Source organism: Aedes albopictus, chromosome 3 (assembly GCF_035046485.1).
Source record: "Aedes albopictus strain Foshan chromosome 3, AalbF5, whole genome shotgun sequence".
NCBI classification, from domain to species: domain Eukaryota; kingdom Metazoa; phylum Arthropoda; class Insecta; order Diptera; family Culicidae; genus Aedes; species Aedes albopictus.
In genome coordinates, this window is record NC_085138.1 from 326,123,484 (window position 1) to 326,140,871 (window position 17,388).

The window sequence follows — 17,388 nt, forward strand, 5'->3', positions numbered from 1 at the left end:
GTAGGTAATGGATGAACCTCTCGAACTATAGCTTTGTTAGCCTCACGCAAATCAACTATGATCCTGACTTCTGATGAGCTCTTCCGTTTGACCAACATGGGTGAGACCCATTCGGAAGCTTCGTTCACCTTTTCAATTATGTCCTGATTAAGTATTTCCTTGAGTTTCTTTAAGGTTAACGCTTCTAATGGAAAAGGAATACGTCTAATTGATTGTCGAACTGGAGAGACTGTTTTATCGATTTTTATATTCGCCACAATCCCTAATAGAAATATTGTTCCATTCAGTGAATTTATTTATATATCTGTGAATTATTAATTACAAGTAAGTTAAACATTACCTTTCATGTGAGGGAAGGTCACATTATCCACAGCTTGTACGAACTTCAGCAATCCCAATTTCTCAGCTGTATCTCCGGACATGAGTAAACATTTTCCACCCTCGATAACGTACAATGTTGTTTCAGCGGTGTTCCCTTTCCATGTAATTTCCGTGTCAACTTCTCCAAGAACCTTGAGATTGTTGCCGGTTCCGTAGGCCTGGAATGATTTCTTGCTGCCCTTTCTCACGCTGAACGCCGAAAATCCGGTTTCCTTTAGGGTTTTCCAATCGCGGTCACACAGCACGTCGACATCTGCTCCAGTGTCAATGATGAGCTTCATGGTAGTTCCACCGATACAAACAATCGCTGTTCGTTTCTTCGAGTCCAGATGGAAAAGATCGAATGTTTCCGCTTCTGTATCTATTGCATCAGCTTCATCATCCGTGCGTTTGATTTCCCGAATGTACTGTTTCCTCCTGGTGCTTGGTCTGTCGGAATGGGTGGTTTCAGCAGAGTTTCGATCATTATTGCGAACCTTCGTAACCTGACGGCAGCAACGGGCAAAATGTCCGACTATTCCACAAATGTGACATTTCTGATCTTTGGCAGGGCAGTTGTCGCTTCGGAATGCATGACGTCCGTTACATCGGGGGCACCGTTTCTGCTTGTAATTCCTCAACGTTTCCTTCGATTGTTGGTCCATTTTGTTGACTTTCAATACGCTTTCTTCCGCCGGGCAAGGAGTTCCGCTTGTTCCGCATTGATCCAACTGAGACTGCAACGACTCATGCGCACGAGCTGCAGCGATAATTTGATTCAACGGTAAATCACTCTTCAGAATTTTGGCCTTCAGTTTCAGATCCTTCGTGGTCGACATGATCTGGTTAACGATCAGCTTTTCAGTCTGATCGCCAAGTTCACAGTTTTCAGCAAGCTTCCGGAGTCGAAAAACAAACCTTTCAATGTTCTCACCTGGTAACGGAGACGCTTGCCGGAACTTCTGCAACTCGAACGCGATGGAGATTCGGGGAATGAAATATCCGTCCAGTGCTTCAATAGCCAGGTGGTATCGATTTTCAATCGGATGATTTTCGTCCACATCGATCCGGTCAATAATTCTCCGTATATCCGGTCCACTGAATAGCGCCAGGGTTTTGAATTTAGCTTCGTGGTCTTCAATGCCTCTCCAATTTACATACGCGTCAAATTGCTTCTTCCATTCCTCCCAGCGAACGGTTACGCTTCCTTCAGCGTCTTCTACGAATGGTGGGATGAGAGGATTGACCTAGAGGGATAAGTTGAAATTACTTCCTCAACTGATAGTTGTTAGAGTGGTTTACAATAACCATATATCCTTGAAACATATACTAGTCCTACTAACGCTCTACCTTTTCCTGTTTGGTTTCTGTTGCTCCCATTTCATAACAAATGAATTTCTATGGGCAACCCAAACTTTCCTGCTTTGAAATCCATCTTGGTTTCAACAGCTTTTCATATTTGGTTTGCGTTCCAAGGCAACTACAAACAACAAAACTGAAAATTTTCCTCAACCAAAAATTTACATACCATCGGCCACGCCATCTTCAAATCTTCCTGTTTTTACGATACCGCCCAATTCAAATCTGCTTCCTGAATCCGGACCTCTATGCCTTTTCCTGAATCTTGTACGCTGCCCGAATCTCGACCGCTCAATTTCCGCTTACTGAATCTTGCACTGAATCCGCTACTGTTCGACTTCCGCTTCCTGATCTGCTTCAGTTTCGTTTTCTCCTTCCAAATCGAATGGTGGTACACTGGGACTTGTTCCTGTAGATATTCTCCGTCTTTGGTGGGTTGAATAATCAGCATCCGCAGTCGCCAAATGTAGTAATTGAACCTCGTTGGTTGGTGGTTGAATACAGAATGAATTTATTTCTCTGAATACTGTCAAATGTACACTATGATCAAAGACTACTTAGATGCTACACAAACAACAAAAATAAAATCTCCACTCGTGACACTATCGACTTCAATAAAAAACTCAACGCACTTTATTTAAAAACAGTTGTAAAAACAGTGAACAAAATCGGGTCTTTCATGCAATTATTTTGTTTACATTTTTCCACTTTTTCTTTAAACACTTGTAGATGGCGCCACTGTACGGTTCGCGCAGCCTATAGAGCCAGTTCCAACGGTGCTGCTCCGGATCACTAAAAGTCTTTGACCGATTCGGACCAACAGCAAAGAATGTGGCAAAATTCCTTTTCGATTTGTGCTAAAATTCGTTAAATCGTGCCGGTGCAGTGCCCTAAAAGCGAGTGAACTTTTTTTTTGCGCACAGACATACATGCATACACACATACACACATACAGATATAATCTTAATTCGAAGAACTGAGTTGATTGGTATATTTGACTTGATCTTCCGAGCTTTCTATGAAACAGTAGGGTAATTGATCCGATCATGGAGGCGCACTGGGTTCATGTTTAAACCACAATTGTATCGCCCCAAGCAAACTTTTTACATGGATTGAGATGAAAATAAAAAAAATCTTTATCTACGAAAAAATAACGAAATATTGCCACTTTGAAGTTGTTATGAGCATTTCATTTGTATTTATCTGTAAGAACATTGTGTTCCTAATGTTGCGGTATTTGTTCCTATTGTTGCGGTATTGTTGAAATCATATGGGATACCGCAACATTAGGAACACTACCGCAACAATAGGAACACAGCAGCAAACATATTAGGGGATTTTTTTTAAATAGGTTTTTGGGCAAAGCTTAAGCAAACAAATGGTGCAATCTCATAATTTAAGCACAACACATCTATTAAAAATACCTTTTGGTAATATTTCAGTCGAAAAAGTGCACAATGGCTATTACCGCAACATTAGCTCCTACCACAACGAAGGGAACAATTACCCTACACTAGTGTACGAGAAACGCAGAAAGGGTCCATCTAGCCGTAGCGGTAAGCGAGCGGCGACCATTCTGAGGATGATGAATTCGATCTTCAGTCGGTTCAGGAACTTTTCGGAATGGAAATTTCCTTGACTTCATGTGACCATTGTGACAGAGAAAACTTTGAGATAATAACTACGGGAGTGTTACACCAAGGTGATAAGCAGGCTATGTTCGAGTTGGGGTGTTACGCTAAGAGAAAGAAGACTAAATAAAACACCTGTTACCAGGACATTCTATCTTATTAAACATATACCCGACTGCTCCTACGAACGCCCATGAAAATCACCGACCTAACGGTAAGTCGGACGCGAGACGCTTTCCATTGTCATCGAAATTTCCCACACTCTCGGGGTGTTGTAGGTCAGTGTCAATCCCGCAGGCAGCTATAGGTTCACGTGGACACCATACTGCCAATACAGTGTTGTATTTTAATGATTGGCGTCACCGACACCCTCCCGGATACTCCCCGATGACAGCTGAACTATTTCTAGGTAATTCTTAAATCCGGCTCATTACTCTTAATTTTCCTATGGGCATTGTACTCCTGGAATAGTTCTACCGAATTCCATAACGATGAATTATGAATTCACATCGCTGCGGTAGGAAGGAACGGTGGTGGCGTAGACCTTCAATTCAGATATCTCAACTTGACCTTTAAGCGTGGCTCCCATTCCGACTGGTTCGGCTGACATACAATTGTGTTCTAATCAATTCGGTGTTTGTCGCTACACACTTCGAAAAAATCTTGTAATTTTGTGTCATATAAGTCCGACATATAAAAGCAACACATTTGACGCAAAATTGTGTGCGATCTTATTTTTACAGGAAACGGAACATGTTAAACTCATGTAATTTTACCGCAACAGCTCAGCGCGTCGGCTGCTTGTATACATGATTGAGAACTGTGCTATTTATAGCACCGAATATTGAAACAGAAAAATACAAAAAAGTTCCATTCGGGATTCGATCCTCAGAGTGTCAGTTTCCGATCTTGCTCTCTCGGCTGACTCATCACGTTGAAGGGATGGTAGTCGAAGATGAACAACTTCTACCATAAACAAACTTGCCAGTTCGGCTGTCGCGTTGTCACTGCTGGCGTGTATGTATGTACGGAGACAGCCGTCATCGCAGCCAAGCAGACAAAGCCGCCTTCTGATTGACTGAGCACTGCATCGGCTGATGGCAACGGATTGTCATTCCCAGGTTTGTGGCTCGGTGTTAAGTTTATGAGCAGTTTTTATGCTGTTTCACCTTCGTAATAAACAAATTTCCAATCGACTGCAGTCTTCATCTGATTTTGTAGGGTGCTGTTTGCCAGTTCAACATCAGTAAACATTATGTTTCTGTAACATATCGCGTAAATTTACAGCATAGAGAACTAAATTATTAGATCTGTGATTTAAAATTATGGCTGGCAGAACTCAAACAATATAAACTTATTACATACGTCACAAAAGGTGTAAAAATGTGGCTTATTTATGTTTATGTCAAAGCTGTTTCAGACAATTCGATCAATTGTGTCACTATTAAAATTGAGATTTTTTTAGTGTGTAGAAGCAGCGGAAAAGAAACAATCGATGCCTACATTCACCTTCCAATGTTTTGCAATCCATGTGGCTCCCACATACCTACCTACCAATTGTGTGGTGACAGTCAGTCAGTGGATGCCGGCTGATTGGCGGCACAACCGACAGACAGACGGCTCATGCTCAAGTGGAGCTTCCCTGCTGAGCATTTGTCTCACACCACACAGAAGGGGTCGTACGTTGACATGCGTGCGTTGGAGGGTGGCGTTGCTGCTGGCTGTAGAGGCAAGGCCACATCATTTTTCAAAGTTGATGGATTTGACGAACCTGGAATTCGCAACTAGAACTGATGCGAACCTTCACCCGCTCGGTTAGACCAAACTTTGTGTTGCACTACATTTGCTCAAGGGAATGTTCTACTTTCAAGATCCATGTACTGTCGTGTCAAATGCCGTTCACGCGTCGTTTGAAATGACCCATTTCAAATTTTGTGGATTTTTGGACACTCTAAGACCTTGTTTTGAATTGGGTGAGTTATGGCCGGTAATTAATCAAGACCAACCTCAATCTGTGATATGTGTGTGACTCAGTTTGATTTTAACTAGTGCTCGCCACCTTCCCACCTACCTTCTACTGGAAAGCTGTCTACGACCGTGTCAGAGTCAATTTTGCAGGCCCCTGGCATGAATGAAATATATCGTAGCCAACATCTCACTGCCTTATACTCATATTCGTGCAAATTGAAATGAGCGTGTAATCAACAAACGCAGCTTTTGTTTGATGTTGTGAGCCACACACGAAATCACATTTATAATGCGTGTTTGTTGGGTTGCTTTATTCAACTAATCGCATGCTCCTCTTACCGTACATTAATATTAAAGCGAGATTGAAGTGTTTTGTGATCATAAGAGGTGGAAAAAATGATTCCAAAAATTGGTCAACAAACCAAAATAAACGTTAAACAAAAAATTGTTGATGTTTTCGCATTTGACAGTGGGCGCTATTTACTAGCGCCCAGGACATCCTGTCTACCATGATTCCAATGCATTGATATAGGCCGTGTCAGGGGCCTGCAATTTTGTCTGCTGAGGGGTCATGATTGTTTCACCAAATTGTATATTCTAACTTTGCGATGAGCGCTTATACATGACCTCGGTCACTCGAAATGAAATGATCCATTGGATATTTATTTACCCAAGGCTACATCTTTGACAAGCGTGGATGCGTCAAGCGCAAAACTCTTCATCTTTTTCAAGCTTTTGGTAAACTTAATCAGTTTTACAGCGAGTGAACCGAGACTCTTGTTTACCAAATCAGAAAAGTTCTGCGTTGTTGTTTGGCGCGTGATTTGATTCTGATGGTTGATTTTCCCAATCTTGAACCCAGTAGCTTGAACTTGTGAACTTGGGTTAGAAGTTTTTTTTGCTCGATATTCACATCACGTTTCACGAGTCGTTTGAAATGGGAAAGTTTGTTCAGCAAGCAGCGCTACTACCCGGATCGGAGCAAGTTTGAACCCTTTATTATGTTATGTTATGTAGAGGGAAAGAAATTCTTGGACCGACATGTGGGATTGTCGCAGCTGATGCCCTATGGTTGGGGTGGTACACTTGATAATAACTGAAAAGTTTCTTCATTATTGCGGATATACAAGTAATTCGTTTCAATTTGGATTTCCCTTTGCAGGTTCTGGGCGTGCAGATTGCACTGACGGCGGCACAGCAGGAGGTGATAGTGGCCATCGATGATCCCGATAAGACGCAGTACCACGAAGCGAACTTCAATACGAGTAAGTTTTTTGATTGACGTTTGAGGATCTATGCTACTTACTTACTTGGTGGACTCCGTTGAGTCTACGACTAAGGAAATGAAGCATTCTTCTCCTCCGCTCACAGTCTAGGACCAATTGATTCCATCAGTCCTCCTGGACTTTGATTGTTTTTTTGGTTTTCTGCAACCGCAAACAGTAGCTTACAAACGAGTAGAGATATCACAACTGAGGGCACATTTTTAGCTTTTTAAGGTCGTAAATTGGTCCGTTTCGATAGATTGAGTATTTTCTTTGTCAAAAAAAAAAAAAACATTTTTCTCAGCCCCCTTTTACAATTAGTTAAGGCCCCTTGAGCTTCAGGAACTACTTAGCCTTGAGATACGGGCTACAAATTTTTATGCGATCATTTTTTTTGCAAAAACGATAATTTTTCAACGTAGAACTTCCATCTTTCCTATTTTTTTCAAAAATAAACTTACCCTACCTTACCGATCAGGCTAAGGCCGGGGTGGCCTCTGCTGTACATAGTAGCCGTCTCCATTCGACTTGGTCCATGGCTGTTTGTCTCCAGTTCCGCACTCTGAGTAGGGTCCGCAGATCGTCATCCACTTGGTCGACCCACCTAGCTCGCTGCGCTCCACGTCTTCTTGTACCGGTCGGATGACTCTCGAGAACCATTTTAGTCGGGTTGCTATCCGACATCCTGATGACGTGACCCGCCCACCGTAGCCTCCCGATTTTCACGGTGTGGACGATGGTTGGTTTTCTCAGCAGCTGATGCAGCTCGTGGTTCATTTGCCTTCTCCATCTTCAACCGCCTCTATTTCATCACCGTCGATATAAATTCGGGGTGGCGGGCGCGGTGATTCCTCCTTGGAGCCCTTTGCCATCATGTACTTTGTCTTCGACACATTAATGACTAATCCGATTCGCATGGCTTCACTCTTCGTGAAAATCGTCCCACTCGTGTTTATCCCCGCTCTCCTTATTACACCCTCTAAAGCATTGTTGAACAGCAAGCACGAAAGACCATCATCTTGCCGTAACCCTCTGCGAGATTCGAAGGGACTCGAGAGTGTCCCTGATGCTTGAACTACGCTCATCACTCGATCCATCGTCGCCTTGATCAATCGTATCAGTTTATCCGAGAATCCGTGTCGATTGTATCATACGCCGATTTGAAATCGATTAACAAGTGATGTGTGGGCACGTTGTATTCGCGGCATTTCTGCAACACCTGGCGGATGGCGAACATCTGGTCCGTTGTAGCGCGTTCACCCATAAATCAAGCCTGATACTGTCCCACGAACTTTCTTGCAATCGGTGATAGACGGCGGCATAAAATTCGAGAGAGTATCTTGTAGCCAGCGCTCAGTAGTAGAGTTCCCGCAATCCAACTTGTCGCCCTTTTTGTAGATGGGACACACGATACCTTCCATCCATTCCTCCGGTTATACTTCCTCCTCCCAAATCTTGGTAATGACCCAGTGTCTGGGAGTGCTTCTCCACCGTATTTTAGAAGCTCGCTTGGTAGTCGATCTGCTGCAGCGGTTTTGTTATTTTTCAACCGGCCAACCTCCTCCTAAATCTCTTGGAGGTCAGGGGCCGGAAGTCTTTCGTCATGTACACATACGTCGCAACGTCGCCATTGAGGTGCTCATCGTAATGCTGCCGCCACTTGTCGACCACCTCACGCTCGCTCGTGAGAATATTCCCGTAATTATCTCGGCACATGTCGGCTTGTGGCACGAAGCCTCTGCGTGAGCTTCTCGTAGAACTTTCGTGTATCCTTAGCGCGGTACAGCTCTTGCATCGCTTCGCGCTCTCGTTCTTCCTGCTGGCGCTTCTTCATCCGGAAGACTGAGTTCTGCCTGTTCCGCGCCTGTCTGTAACGTGCCTCATTCGCTCTCGTACGGTGTTGCAGCATTCTCGCCCTGGGGCTGTCCATAAACCACGTGGTCATTTTTTTGGGACTTTTCAACCACCCCCCTCGTGGTCATTTGTTCATACAAAATTTTTTATTTGTATAAACGGTGATATATACGGAGCAGTAAAGAAACGCGTGTGTTCTATACGAATGCGACAACTGAATGAAATTTTATTGTTTACCTTCTTGGTTACACGTTATCATGGTATTACCCATTATCCCTTTAGTTTATACCCAGTACACTGTGATCAGTTTATAGTCAAGTATAACATCCCTCCTTAAACTTATCACCCTCTAATACCCAATGCAGAACGATGTTTCTCGAACGATGCGGCTGGCAATCCTTTGGTAAGGATATCAGCTGTCTGTTCCGCAGTCGGCACGTAGCTCACCTCTATCTTACCTTCTCGTACACACTGTTTGATAAACGACAGCTTCACCTCGGTGTGCTTCATCTTCTTCGAGGGGCCATCAGATTCAGCGACGGCTATCGCGGACTGATTGTCCTCGAATATCTTCACCGGACGACGATCCAGCAACTTCAACTCTTCAAGCAACTTGCAGGTCCATAACGCTTCGCATATGCAATCAGCCAGGGCACTACACTCTGCCTCGGTTGAGGACAGTGCCACGGTTCTTTGCTTCTTGGAACTCCACGCCGTTGTTGATCCGTACAGCTGAAGCAGGTATCCGGATGTCGAGTGACGATCGTTGATGTCGGTTGCCCAATTGGCATCCGCGTACCCGACGATCTGACGACCAGTCTCACTTTTTGCGTACACCAACCCGAAGTTCGCCGTACCCTTCAAGTATCTCAACATCCTCTTTGCATGTCCCCAATGTTGCTCCGACGGATTACACTGGAACTGGCTGAAGAAGGATACCGCCGCGCTCAAGTCCGGCCGTGATGTCACTACCAAGTATGTGAGACAGCCGATGAGTTCACGAAAAGGCTTATCCAGGTGTTGAGCTTCCAGGGACTTCTCGAGCTGCAAGTTAGTCTCCATGGGCGTACGCGCCGGTTTGCAGTCTTGCATGCCAAATCGCTTCAGGACTGCGTTGATGTAGCACGGCTGGCTTAGCTTCATGGTGCCTTGACTCCGATCCCGGTCGATTTGTAGACCCAAGAACACTTTAGCTTCTCCGAGGTCTTGCATTCGGAACTCCTTCTGAAGCGTTCGCTTGACCACCTCCACGCTGTTCAGATTCTTCGCGATAACCAGTACGTCATCTACGTAGAGTAGCAGGTAGACAGGACCGTCGCTTCCGTATCGTACGTAGAGGCAGTTGTCCTCTTCACATCGTTGGAATCCGCACTCAATCATGAACTCGTTGAAGCGATCGTTCCAGGCTTTCGATGCTTGACGCAGACCGTAAATGGATTTGAACAGTTTACACACTCTATCTCCCTCCTCAAATCCTTTGGGCTGCCTCATATAAATGTCCTCCGTTAGTGTACCGTTGAGAAACGCAGCCGTTACGTCCATTTGATGAACGAGCAAGTCATGTTGATGGGCGTATGCAAGCATGGAACGTACTGTAGACATCTTGACAACGGGCGCATAGGTTTCGGAGAAATCAAAACCGTATCTCTGCGTAAAGCCTTTGGCAACCAATCTTGCCTTCCGCTTCTGCACTGAGCCATCCGGGTTGAGTTTCGTCCGGAACACCCACTTACAGTCGATTGGCCTGCATCCTGCCGGTAAATCTACCAGCTGCCACGTTCCGTTGTCCGTCAATGACCGCAGCTCATCATCCACCGCTCGCTTCCACTCCGGCCAGTCGTCCAACTGTTTCAGCTCCTCGATTGTACTCGGAATACTCTCCACGTAGTTCTCCGCGTTGAGTGCGAAGGCCATGCACATGTAGTCGCTTAGCTTTGCAGGTGGCTTTCTGATTCGTTCGCTCCGACGTACATTGGGAGTCTCCGGTGGATCTGAGCCCCGCGCCGGCTCCTGTTCTCCGTCTGTATCAGAATCTCCATCGTCAGGAATGCCATTTGTTGCTTCCATGTCGTTGATCTGGAATCGCGGTCCAGCCAATCGGCGATCGTCACCCATCGAAGAACATTCCTCCTGGCACTGAACAACTTCCGGATCGCTACAGACGCCTCGACCGAGCGGAGGTAACGGCACTTCCTTGATCACCACGTCGCGAGCCATGAATATCTTCTTGCCGTCCCACAGCCGGTATCCGTTTGGCCCGTACCCGACGAAATAGCTGGACCTGCTACGCGCTTCAAGCTTGCTACGCTTCTCCTGTGGAATCAGACTCATAGCCAAGCTCCCGAAGATCCGCATCCGAGACACATCCGGTTTGTGGCCGTACCACAGTTCGTACGGGGTTTTGTTCGACGTCACCGCTGCTGTCGGGCTCCTGTTGATAAGGTATGCGGCCGTTTGGACAGCCTCGTTCCACAGACACTTGCTCAATCCCGAATCAGCAATCATCGACCGCGCTTTATCGAGAATGGTGCGATTTAAGCGTTCGCTGACCCCATTCTGCTGCGGGGTATAGGGTACAGTGTACTCGACACGGATACCCTTAACGGCACAGAACTCAGTGAACGCTCTACCCACATATTCGCCCCCGTTGTCGCAACGCAGGCGGCTTACGCTGCTGTCAAAGTGGGCCTCGGCCATCGCCACGTAGGATTTGAACGAATCCAGCACCTCGTCTTTCGTGTGTAAGATGTACACCACGCAAAAGTGAGTATAATCGTCAGTGAATGTGACTAGATATCGCTTACCATTCCAAGACGCTGGCTTCATCGCGCCGCAGACATCGCTGTGTATCAGCTCAAGCGGCCGGGAGCTCCGTGGCAGTACCATATCCTGGAACGGTTTTCTGGTCTGCTTGCCCTCCAAACACGGGCCGCACATTCCCATTTTTAGCACTGCACTCTTGTCAAGCGAAATTCCGTTCACCATTTCACCACTAATCAGTTTATTTAGTCCACTTCGACCGATGTGGCCATATCTTCTATGCCACATCTCCACATTGTCCATAGATTGCACGGTTGCCAAGCTCTCCGAGCCCATCACTTTCTCCATGTCCACATTTAGCACATACAGTCTATCCGTGCGACGTCCAGTGCACAACACTTCACCGTTTCTCTTAATCACAGCGGCATTTTTGGTAAACACTACTTCCATACCAAGCTCACCACACCGCCGGATCGAAAACAAATTGTAGTTCAAGCCGGGCACATAGAGAACGTTTTCCACGACATATTTCACTTGCCGCTTGCCGATTCGCGCAATGATGTCCACTTTTCCTTTGTAATGGCTTCGGAGAACTTGACCCGAAGCAATCTTAATCAACACTGCACTTTCCAACTGTTGCACGTCACGCAAATATTCTTCGGAGCAGATCATATGATCTGACGCCCCTGAATCCAAGATCCACTCAAAACCCCCATCACTAGGAGCAGGTTTATCACCGCCCACGCAGCTGCTGATGAACGTCACTTCCGAAGACTCTCCGACGTGTGCCTTCTCCTTCTTATTCGGCTTCTTCGCTGGCTTTCCATGCTTCGCTGTGTCGAATTCTCGCCGATGAGGACAATCAGCGCGTTTGTGTCCCACTTTTCCGCAAGCAAAACACTTAATCTTCATTTTATCACTTTTGCCCGCGAACGCCGTCGACGCGTTGCTCCCTCCGACGTTGTCACTGTACTCCCGCTTGACGCTCTCGCTCAACAAGCGAGCTTTCACAAAATCCAGCGTGCATTGCTCGGTCGAAAGGGTCTCCAACACCGTAACCAGCTGATCATATGACTTCGGCATCGTTTGGAGGAGATAGAACACCACCAAATGCTCCGGCAACTTGATCCCGGCCGAATCCAGGTCTCGGACCATCCGGTCGAACGCCAACAAGTGGGCCTGCATCGGTGTTCCCTCGTCGAACTTCATTGCAGACAGCCGCTTCATCAGGTAGAATTGCCCGGAGATTCCTTTCCTCGCGAAGGTGGATTCGAGCGTGCTCCAAATTTCAGCTGGTGTGCGTTTGCCCTTTATATATTCCAACTGCGAGTCAGCGATGTTGCGAACGAGCACTGATTTACATTTGACATCCTTCTTGAGACGACTCGCCAGCAGCCTGTCCTTGCTCCTCCTCACATCGGCATCGTCGCCGGGAAGGACCTGCAATTCCGGAACATCCTCTGCCTCATCTCGTACACATTCCACGAGCCCCAACTCTTCGAGGTGAACTTCCATCCGGAAGCACCAGTTGGCGTAGTTGGATCCATCAAAGAGGTAAATTTTCTTGTCCTCTTCCATCGCTGCAAAAAAAAAAACTTCTTCCGACCGCCGCGAAACTTGTTTAAACGTGTTCGAACGCGCACTCGTGTGGGGCTAGGGCTGCGCCCATAACCTATAAACGGTGATATATACGGAGCAGTAAAGAAACGCGTGTGTTCTATACGAATGCGACAACTGAATGAAATTTTATTGTTTACCTTCTTGGTTACACGTTATCATGGTATTACCCATTATCCCTTTAGTTTATACCCAGTACACTGTGATCAGTTTATAGTCAAGTATAACAATTTGTCCATACAAAATGGTCATTGGCCGAACCCCCCCCCCCCCCTCCCTCCTCATGACCACGTGGTTTATGGACAGCCCCCATGCTGCATTCTTCTCGTTTTCCAACTATTTACATTCGCCGTCGTACCAGTCGTTTTTGTAATTCGGAGTCGCGAAGCCTAGTGCTGTAGCCGAGGTACTACCTATGGCGGATCGGATGTCCCTCCAGCCATCTTCAAGTAGGGCCACTGCTAACTGCTGCGCGTAGTCTTGAGCCACTTCTACGTTACGCAGCTGCTCGATGTTGAGCCGCGGCGTTCGACTTCGACGCGTGGTGATAACTGTCGAAAGTTTTGAGCGCATACATACAGCGACTAAGTAGTGGTACGAATCTATATTCGCACTGCGGTATGTGTGGACATTGATTATATCCGAGAAGAATTTACCGTCGATAAGAACGTGGTCGATTTGGTTTTCTGTTTGATGGTCGGGTGATCTCCAGGTGGCTTTGTGGATATCTTTGCGGGGGAAGAATGTGCTTCGGACTACCATACCACGGAAGGCTGCAAAGTTCGCGCATCGCTGGCCGTTATCATTCGATACGGCGTGCAGGCTGTTTCGCCCGATTACCGGTCTGTACCTTCCTACCTGCGCGTTCATGTCGCCGACAACGATTTTCACGTCACGCTGCGAGCAACCATCGTATGTTTGCTCTAACTGCGCGTAGAACGCTTCTTTCTCGTAATTAGGTCTCCCTTCGTGTGGGCAGTGGACGTTGATGATGCTGTAGTTGAAGAAACGGCCCTTAACTCTTAACATGTAAAAATAAAGGATTGTCGTATTTCCGGCAGCTTTGCGACGTAACCAGCCCAAATCAGCCTACCGTGTTTTATTAGCTGAGCAATATCCTTTTGTTAATATACTTGGTAGTGTTGGTCAGGTCATACACAAGAAAGGCGACCATTTGAACTGTGCGAACTTCAGGGTGATCACCATTTTGAATGCTGCATACAAAGTGCTATCCCAGATCATCTTCCGTCGTGTCACCCAAAACTAATGATTTCGTAGGAAGTTATTAAGCCGGCTTCATCAACGGCCGGTCGCCAACGGACCAGATCTTCACTGTTAGGCAAATCCTCCAGAAATGCCACGAATGCCAGGCCCCAACGCATCACCTGTTCATTGACTTCAAGGCGGCTTGCGACAGTATTGAGCTATGAAAAAATCATACGAAAACGGCTTTCCTGGGAAGCCGAGTATTTCCGATGAAATAGAGAGATCTGCAGTCCCACGGACCAAGTTTGCAATCGCAAGTCCCTCTTTATCGCAAGGTTCGTCATCAACCTCCTTCCCTCAGCCCTGGTTTACTATGCGGAGGGGCCCAGTAAGTTTGCCGAAGCACACCCCCGTTCCTGTCAGTATACGGCTAAAGATTCTACCGAAACTGGTTAGGGGTTGTTCATAAACCACATAGAGAAAATGTTGGTCATCTCAGACACCCCCTTCCCCTTTCGTAGACTTTCGTCCGTACAAAAAATAAAAATAAAATTCGTATGGAGCGTAGACTTAGGCCTGACCTCCCTCCCCCCGTGGTTTATGAACGGCCCATTACCCTTTTTTAAGGTTGCTCACATCTCGACCGGTGTGAGGCATGTCGGACTTCGGATACAGAGATATATCTTCACAACGCGACTACTCGGTGTGGAGTTACGAATAGGAATGAATTTTATTTTACTTGACACTTAAGAACTAAGTTTTGAGTACAGCAGAAAATAGGAAGTAGGTAGGTTAAACAAGAATGGCAGAACGACGCGCTAGAGTTGTTTGGTAAGCTACTCGAGTCTTGCATATGCGTGTAATTTATTGCGCGCATATGGAAGCACTTTAAGAAGGTTATGGAAACAAGGAAAAGGTTTCGTTACTGACTGCATGTTTTGGTAGGCAAAGAATTTGGATGGAGGTTTCGGGTTTTTTGTGTCACGCTGAGAAAGTGTTTAATTTATGACGGAAAGTTATATTGTTTTATGATGAAGTCCGAGAAATGTTGAAACGAGATTTGTGGGAGAACTGTGCCACGACACCTCCCTCCTTAGGAAGAATGGTGTAACCATTCTAAATTTTGAGACAAATTATAGGCTTTATGCGGTCGTTTTAGCATTCTGTTATTCTTGATTTTTCAGGATTTTTGCTTAATTAATCTTGTTCGATGGACTTTCAAAATATTAGCAGTTGTTTGATGTTTTATAGTAGCATTTGATTCATCTAGATCTATTATTATATAGGGACCATCTTGTACAATATCTAATTTTCTTCTATTTTCCAATTTTAAATACACTTTATCTCCAATGCTCAATTTTGTTGGTGTTACATCTTTATTTGCTTCTTCTGTTCTTGATAGTTTGACATTCTCGATTTTTCTTAGGATTTCATTGTGTATAAACTGTAGTTTATATCTTATTTCATTTACGTATGAGTCGTGGTTATAAATAGGAGTGATTTGGTCTAGATTTATCTGATCAAATGTATTTACGGGCTTTCCAAATACTATTTCAAAAGGGCTGTAATTGTGTTCCGAGTTGGGAGTAGTATTATAACTAAAGCAGTAAAAAGATAACCATTCATCCCAATTATCTTTAAGATCGTTGACAAAGATTCTCAGATATTCGTTTAAACATCTGTGATTCCTTTCCAACGCTCCCAAAGTTTGTGGGTGATATGCTGTTGCTAGAATGCGATCGATATTGAGCAGTTTACAAACTGATTCAAAGATACCTTTGTACTCTGTACCTTGATCTGTTCGAATTGCTTTCATTGGTCCGTATATCAAAATACATCCTTCCACTACTGCTCTGGCAATCGTGTCAGCTGATTTATCCGGAACAGGTATAGCTATGACGTATTTACTCAGATCGCATTGTATAGTAACTGCGTATCTGTTTCCTTTGCTACTCATTGTGAATGGTCCAATCGTATCTATTGCAACTATGTCGAATGATTTGCATGGAGTTGAAGTTTTTATCATTTTACTTTGAACCGACGAAAAATGTTTGTTCCTTTTACAAATTTCGCAGGATTTGACATATTTAGTAACTAAATATTTCATATTTGACCAAATATATAAATTTTTCAATTTTTTGTACAATCGGTTAATACCAACATGACCTCCGATTGGTGTACTATGGTAATGTTGTAAAATAGCTTGAATTTCGTTTGGGTTGTTTATTTTTCTAGGAGGATGATAAATGATAATTTTAATATTTTTCAAAACTTGATTTCCTATTGTTTTGAAATCATTGATACTTATATAATTAAATATGGTATCGCTAGTCGAAATAGCAATACACTCATTTTCGATTTTATTTTGTTTCATTAATTGTAGGGTACCCTCTTCAATCAGCTTAAATATTTCTGGCAAGTTAACATTGTTAATTGTGAGACCTAACGCTAGAGTTAGACTCGTTTTGAAATTTTTTTCGAGAAGAATTGCCATAGTTGATTTATTTTTATTTTGATGTAATGAAAATTGCAATTTTTTTTGTTTATGTATTTGTTCATTGCTAACTGCTTCATACACGTGGAGTTGATCAGGCTCCGGTAATCTGCTTTGTATGTTATTGTTGACTAAACAAGGTTTGCGTAGCATTGACCTGGTCTGTACTTGTAAAATGTTAATTGACTTTAATTTATCTGATGTAATATTAATTCTAGACAATGCGTCAGCCACAACGTTACTTTTACCTGGGACGAACTCTACTTCAAAGTCGAATTCTTCGAGATCAATCCTCATTCGCGTCAACTTTGAAGAAGGGTTCTTCATTCCAAAGAGGTAAACTAACGGTCGGTGATCAGTACGCACCACAAATTTACGACCTAATAAGTAGGGTTGATAATGCATGATAGCCCAGTGAATAGCGGCTAATTCTTTCTCAATGATGTGCTTATTTGCTTCGCCTTTTGTAAACGCGCGACTGGCGAAAGAAACAGGTAGATCATTGCTTCCATGCATTTGGGACAAAACTGCCCCGCAAGCGAAATCTGATGCGTCTGTAGTCAATATAAATGGTTTTTGATAATCTGGATACTGTAATATTTGTGGTGAAAGTAGCATAGTCTTTAATGTTTCAAAGGCGGACTTGCATTGTTCTGACCACACAAAAACTGTATTTTTTCTTAATAATTTGTTCAAAGGACAACAAATATTTGCAAAACCAGGAATAAATCTCCTGTAATAATTACACATGGCTACAAAACTTCGAACTTGGTCTGCGTTTTGAGGTTGTGGGTAATTTTTTATTACATCAAATTTTGAATTATCAGGCAAGATACCTTTATCAGTGATTTTATGACCTAGAAATGTAACTTCT

General features: G+C 44.5%; 2 protein-coding genes across 2 annotated transcripts in view; one reads left to right on the top strand and one right to left on the bottom strand.

Moving 5' to 3' along the window:
- Positions 1-329: 329 nt before the first annotated feature.
- Positions 330-2,282, bottom strand: LOC134291535 (uncharacterized). The gene is made up of 2 exons (XM_062859422.1): positions 1,889-2,282; positions 330-1,607 (listed from the first exon to the last, which is right to left on the bottom strand). The coding sequence occupies exons 1-2, from the start codon at positions 1,901-1,903 to the stop codon at positions 330-332; spliced, it is 1,293 nt and encodes a 430-aa protein (XP_062715406.1). The 5' UTR covers positions 1,904-2,282.
- A 4,169-nt stretch (positions 2,283-6,451) lies between these two features.
- The window catches only part of LOC109623336 (uncharacterized), a 40,168-nt gene continuing 29,231 nt past the window's right edge, over positions 6,452-17,388 (top strand). Inside the window, exon 1 of the mRNA XM_062842837.1 lies at positions 6,452-6,583. The gene's annotated coding sequence lies outside the window, so the exon portion shown is untranslated. The remainder of the gene's footprint in view (positions 6,584-17,388) is intronic.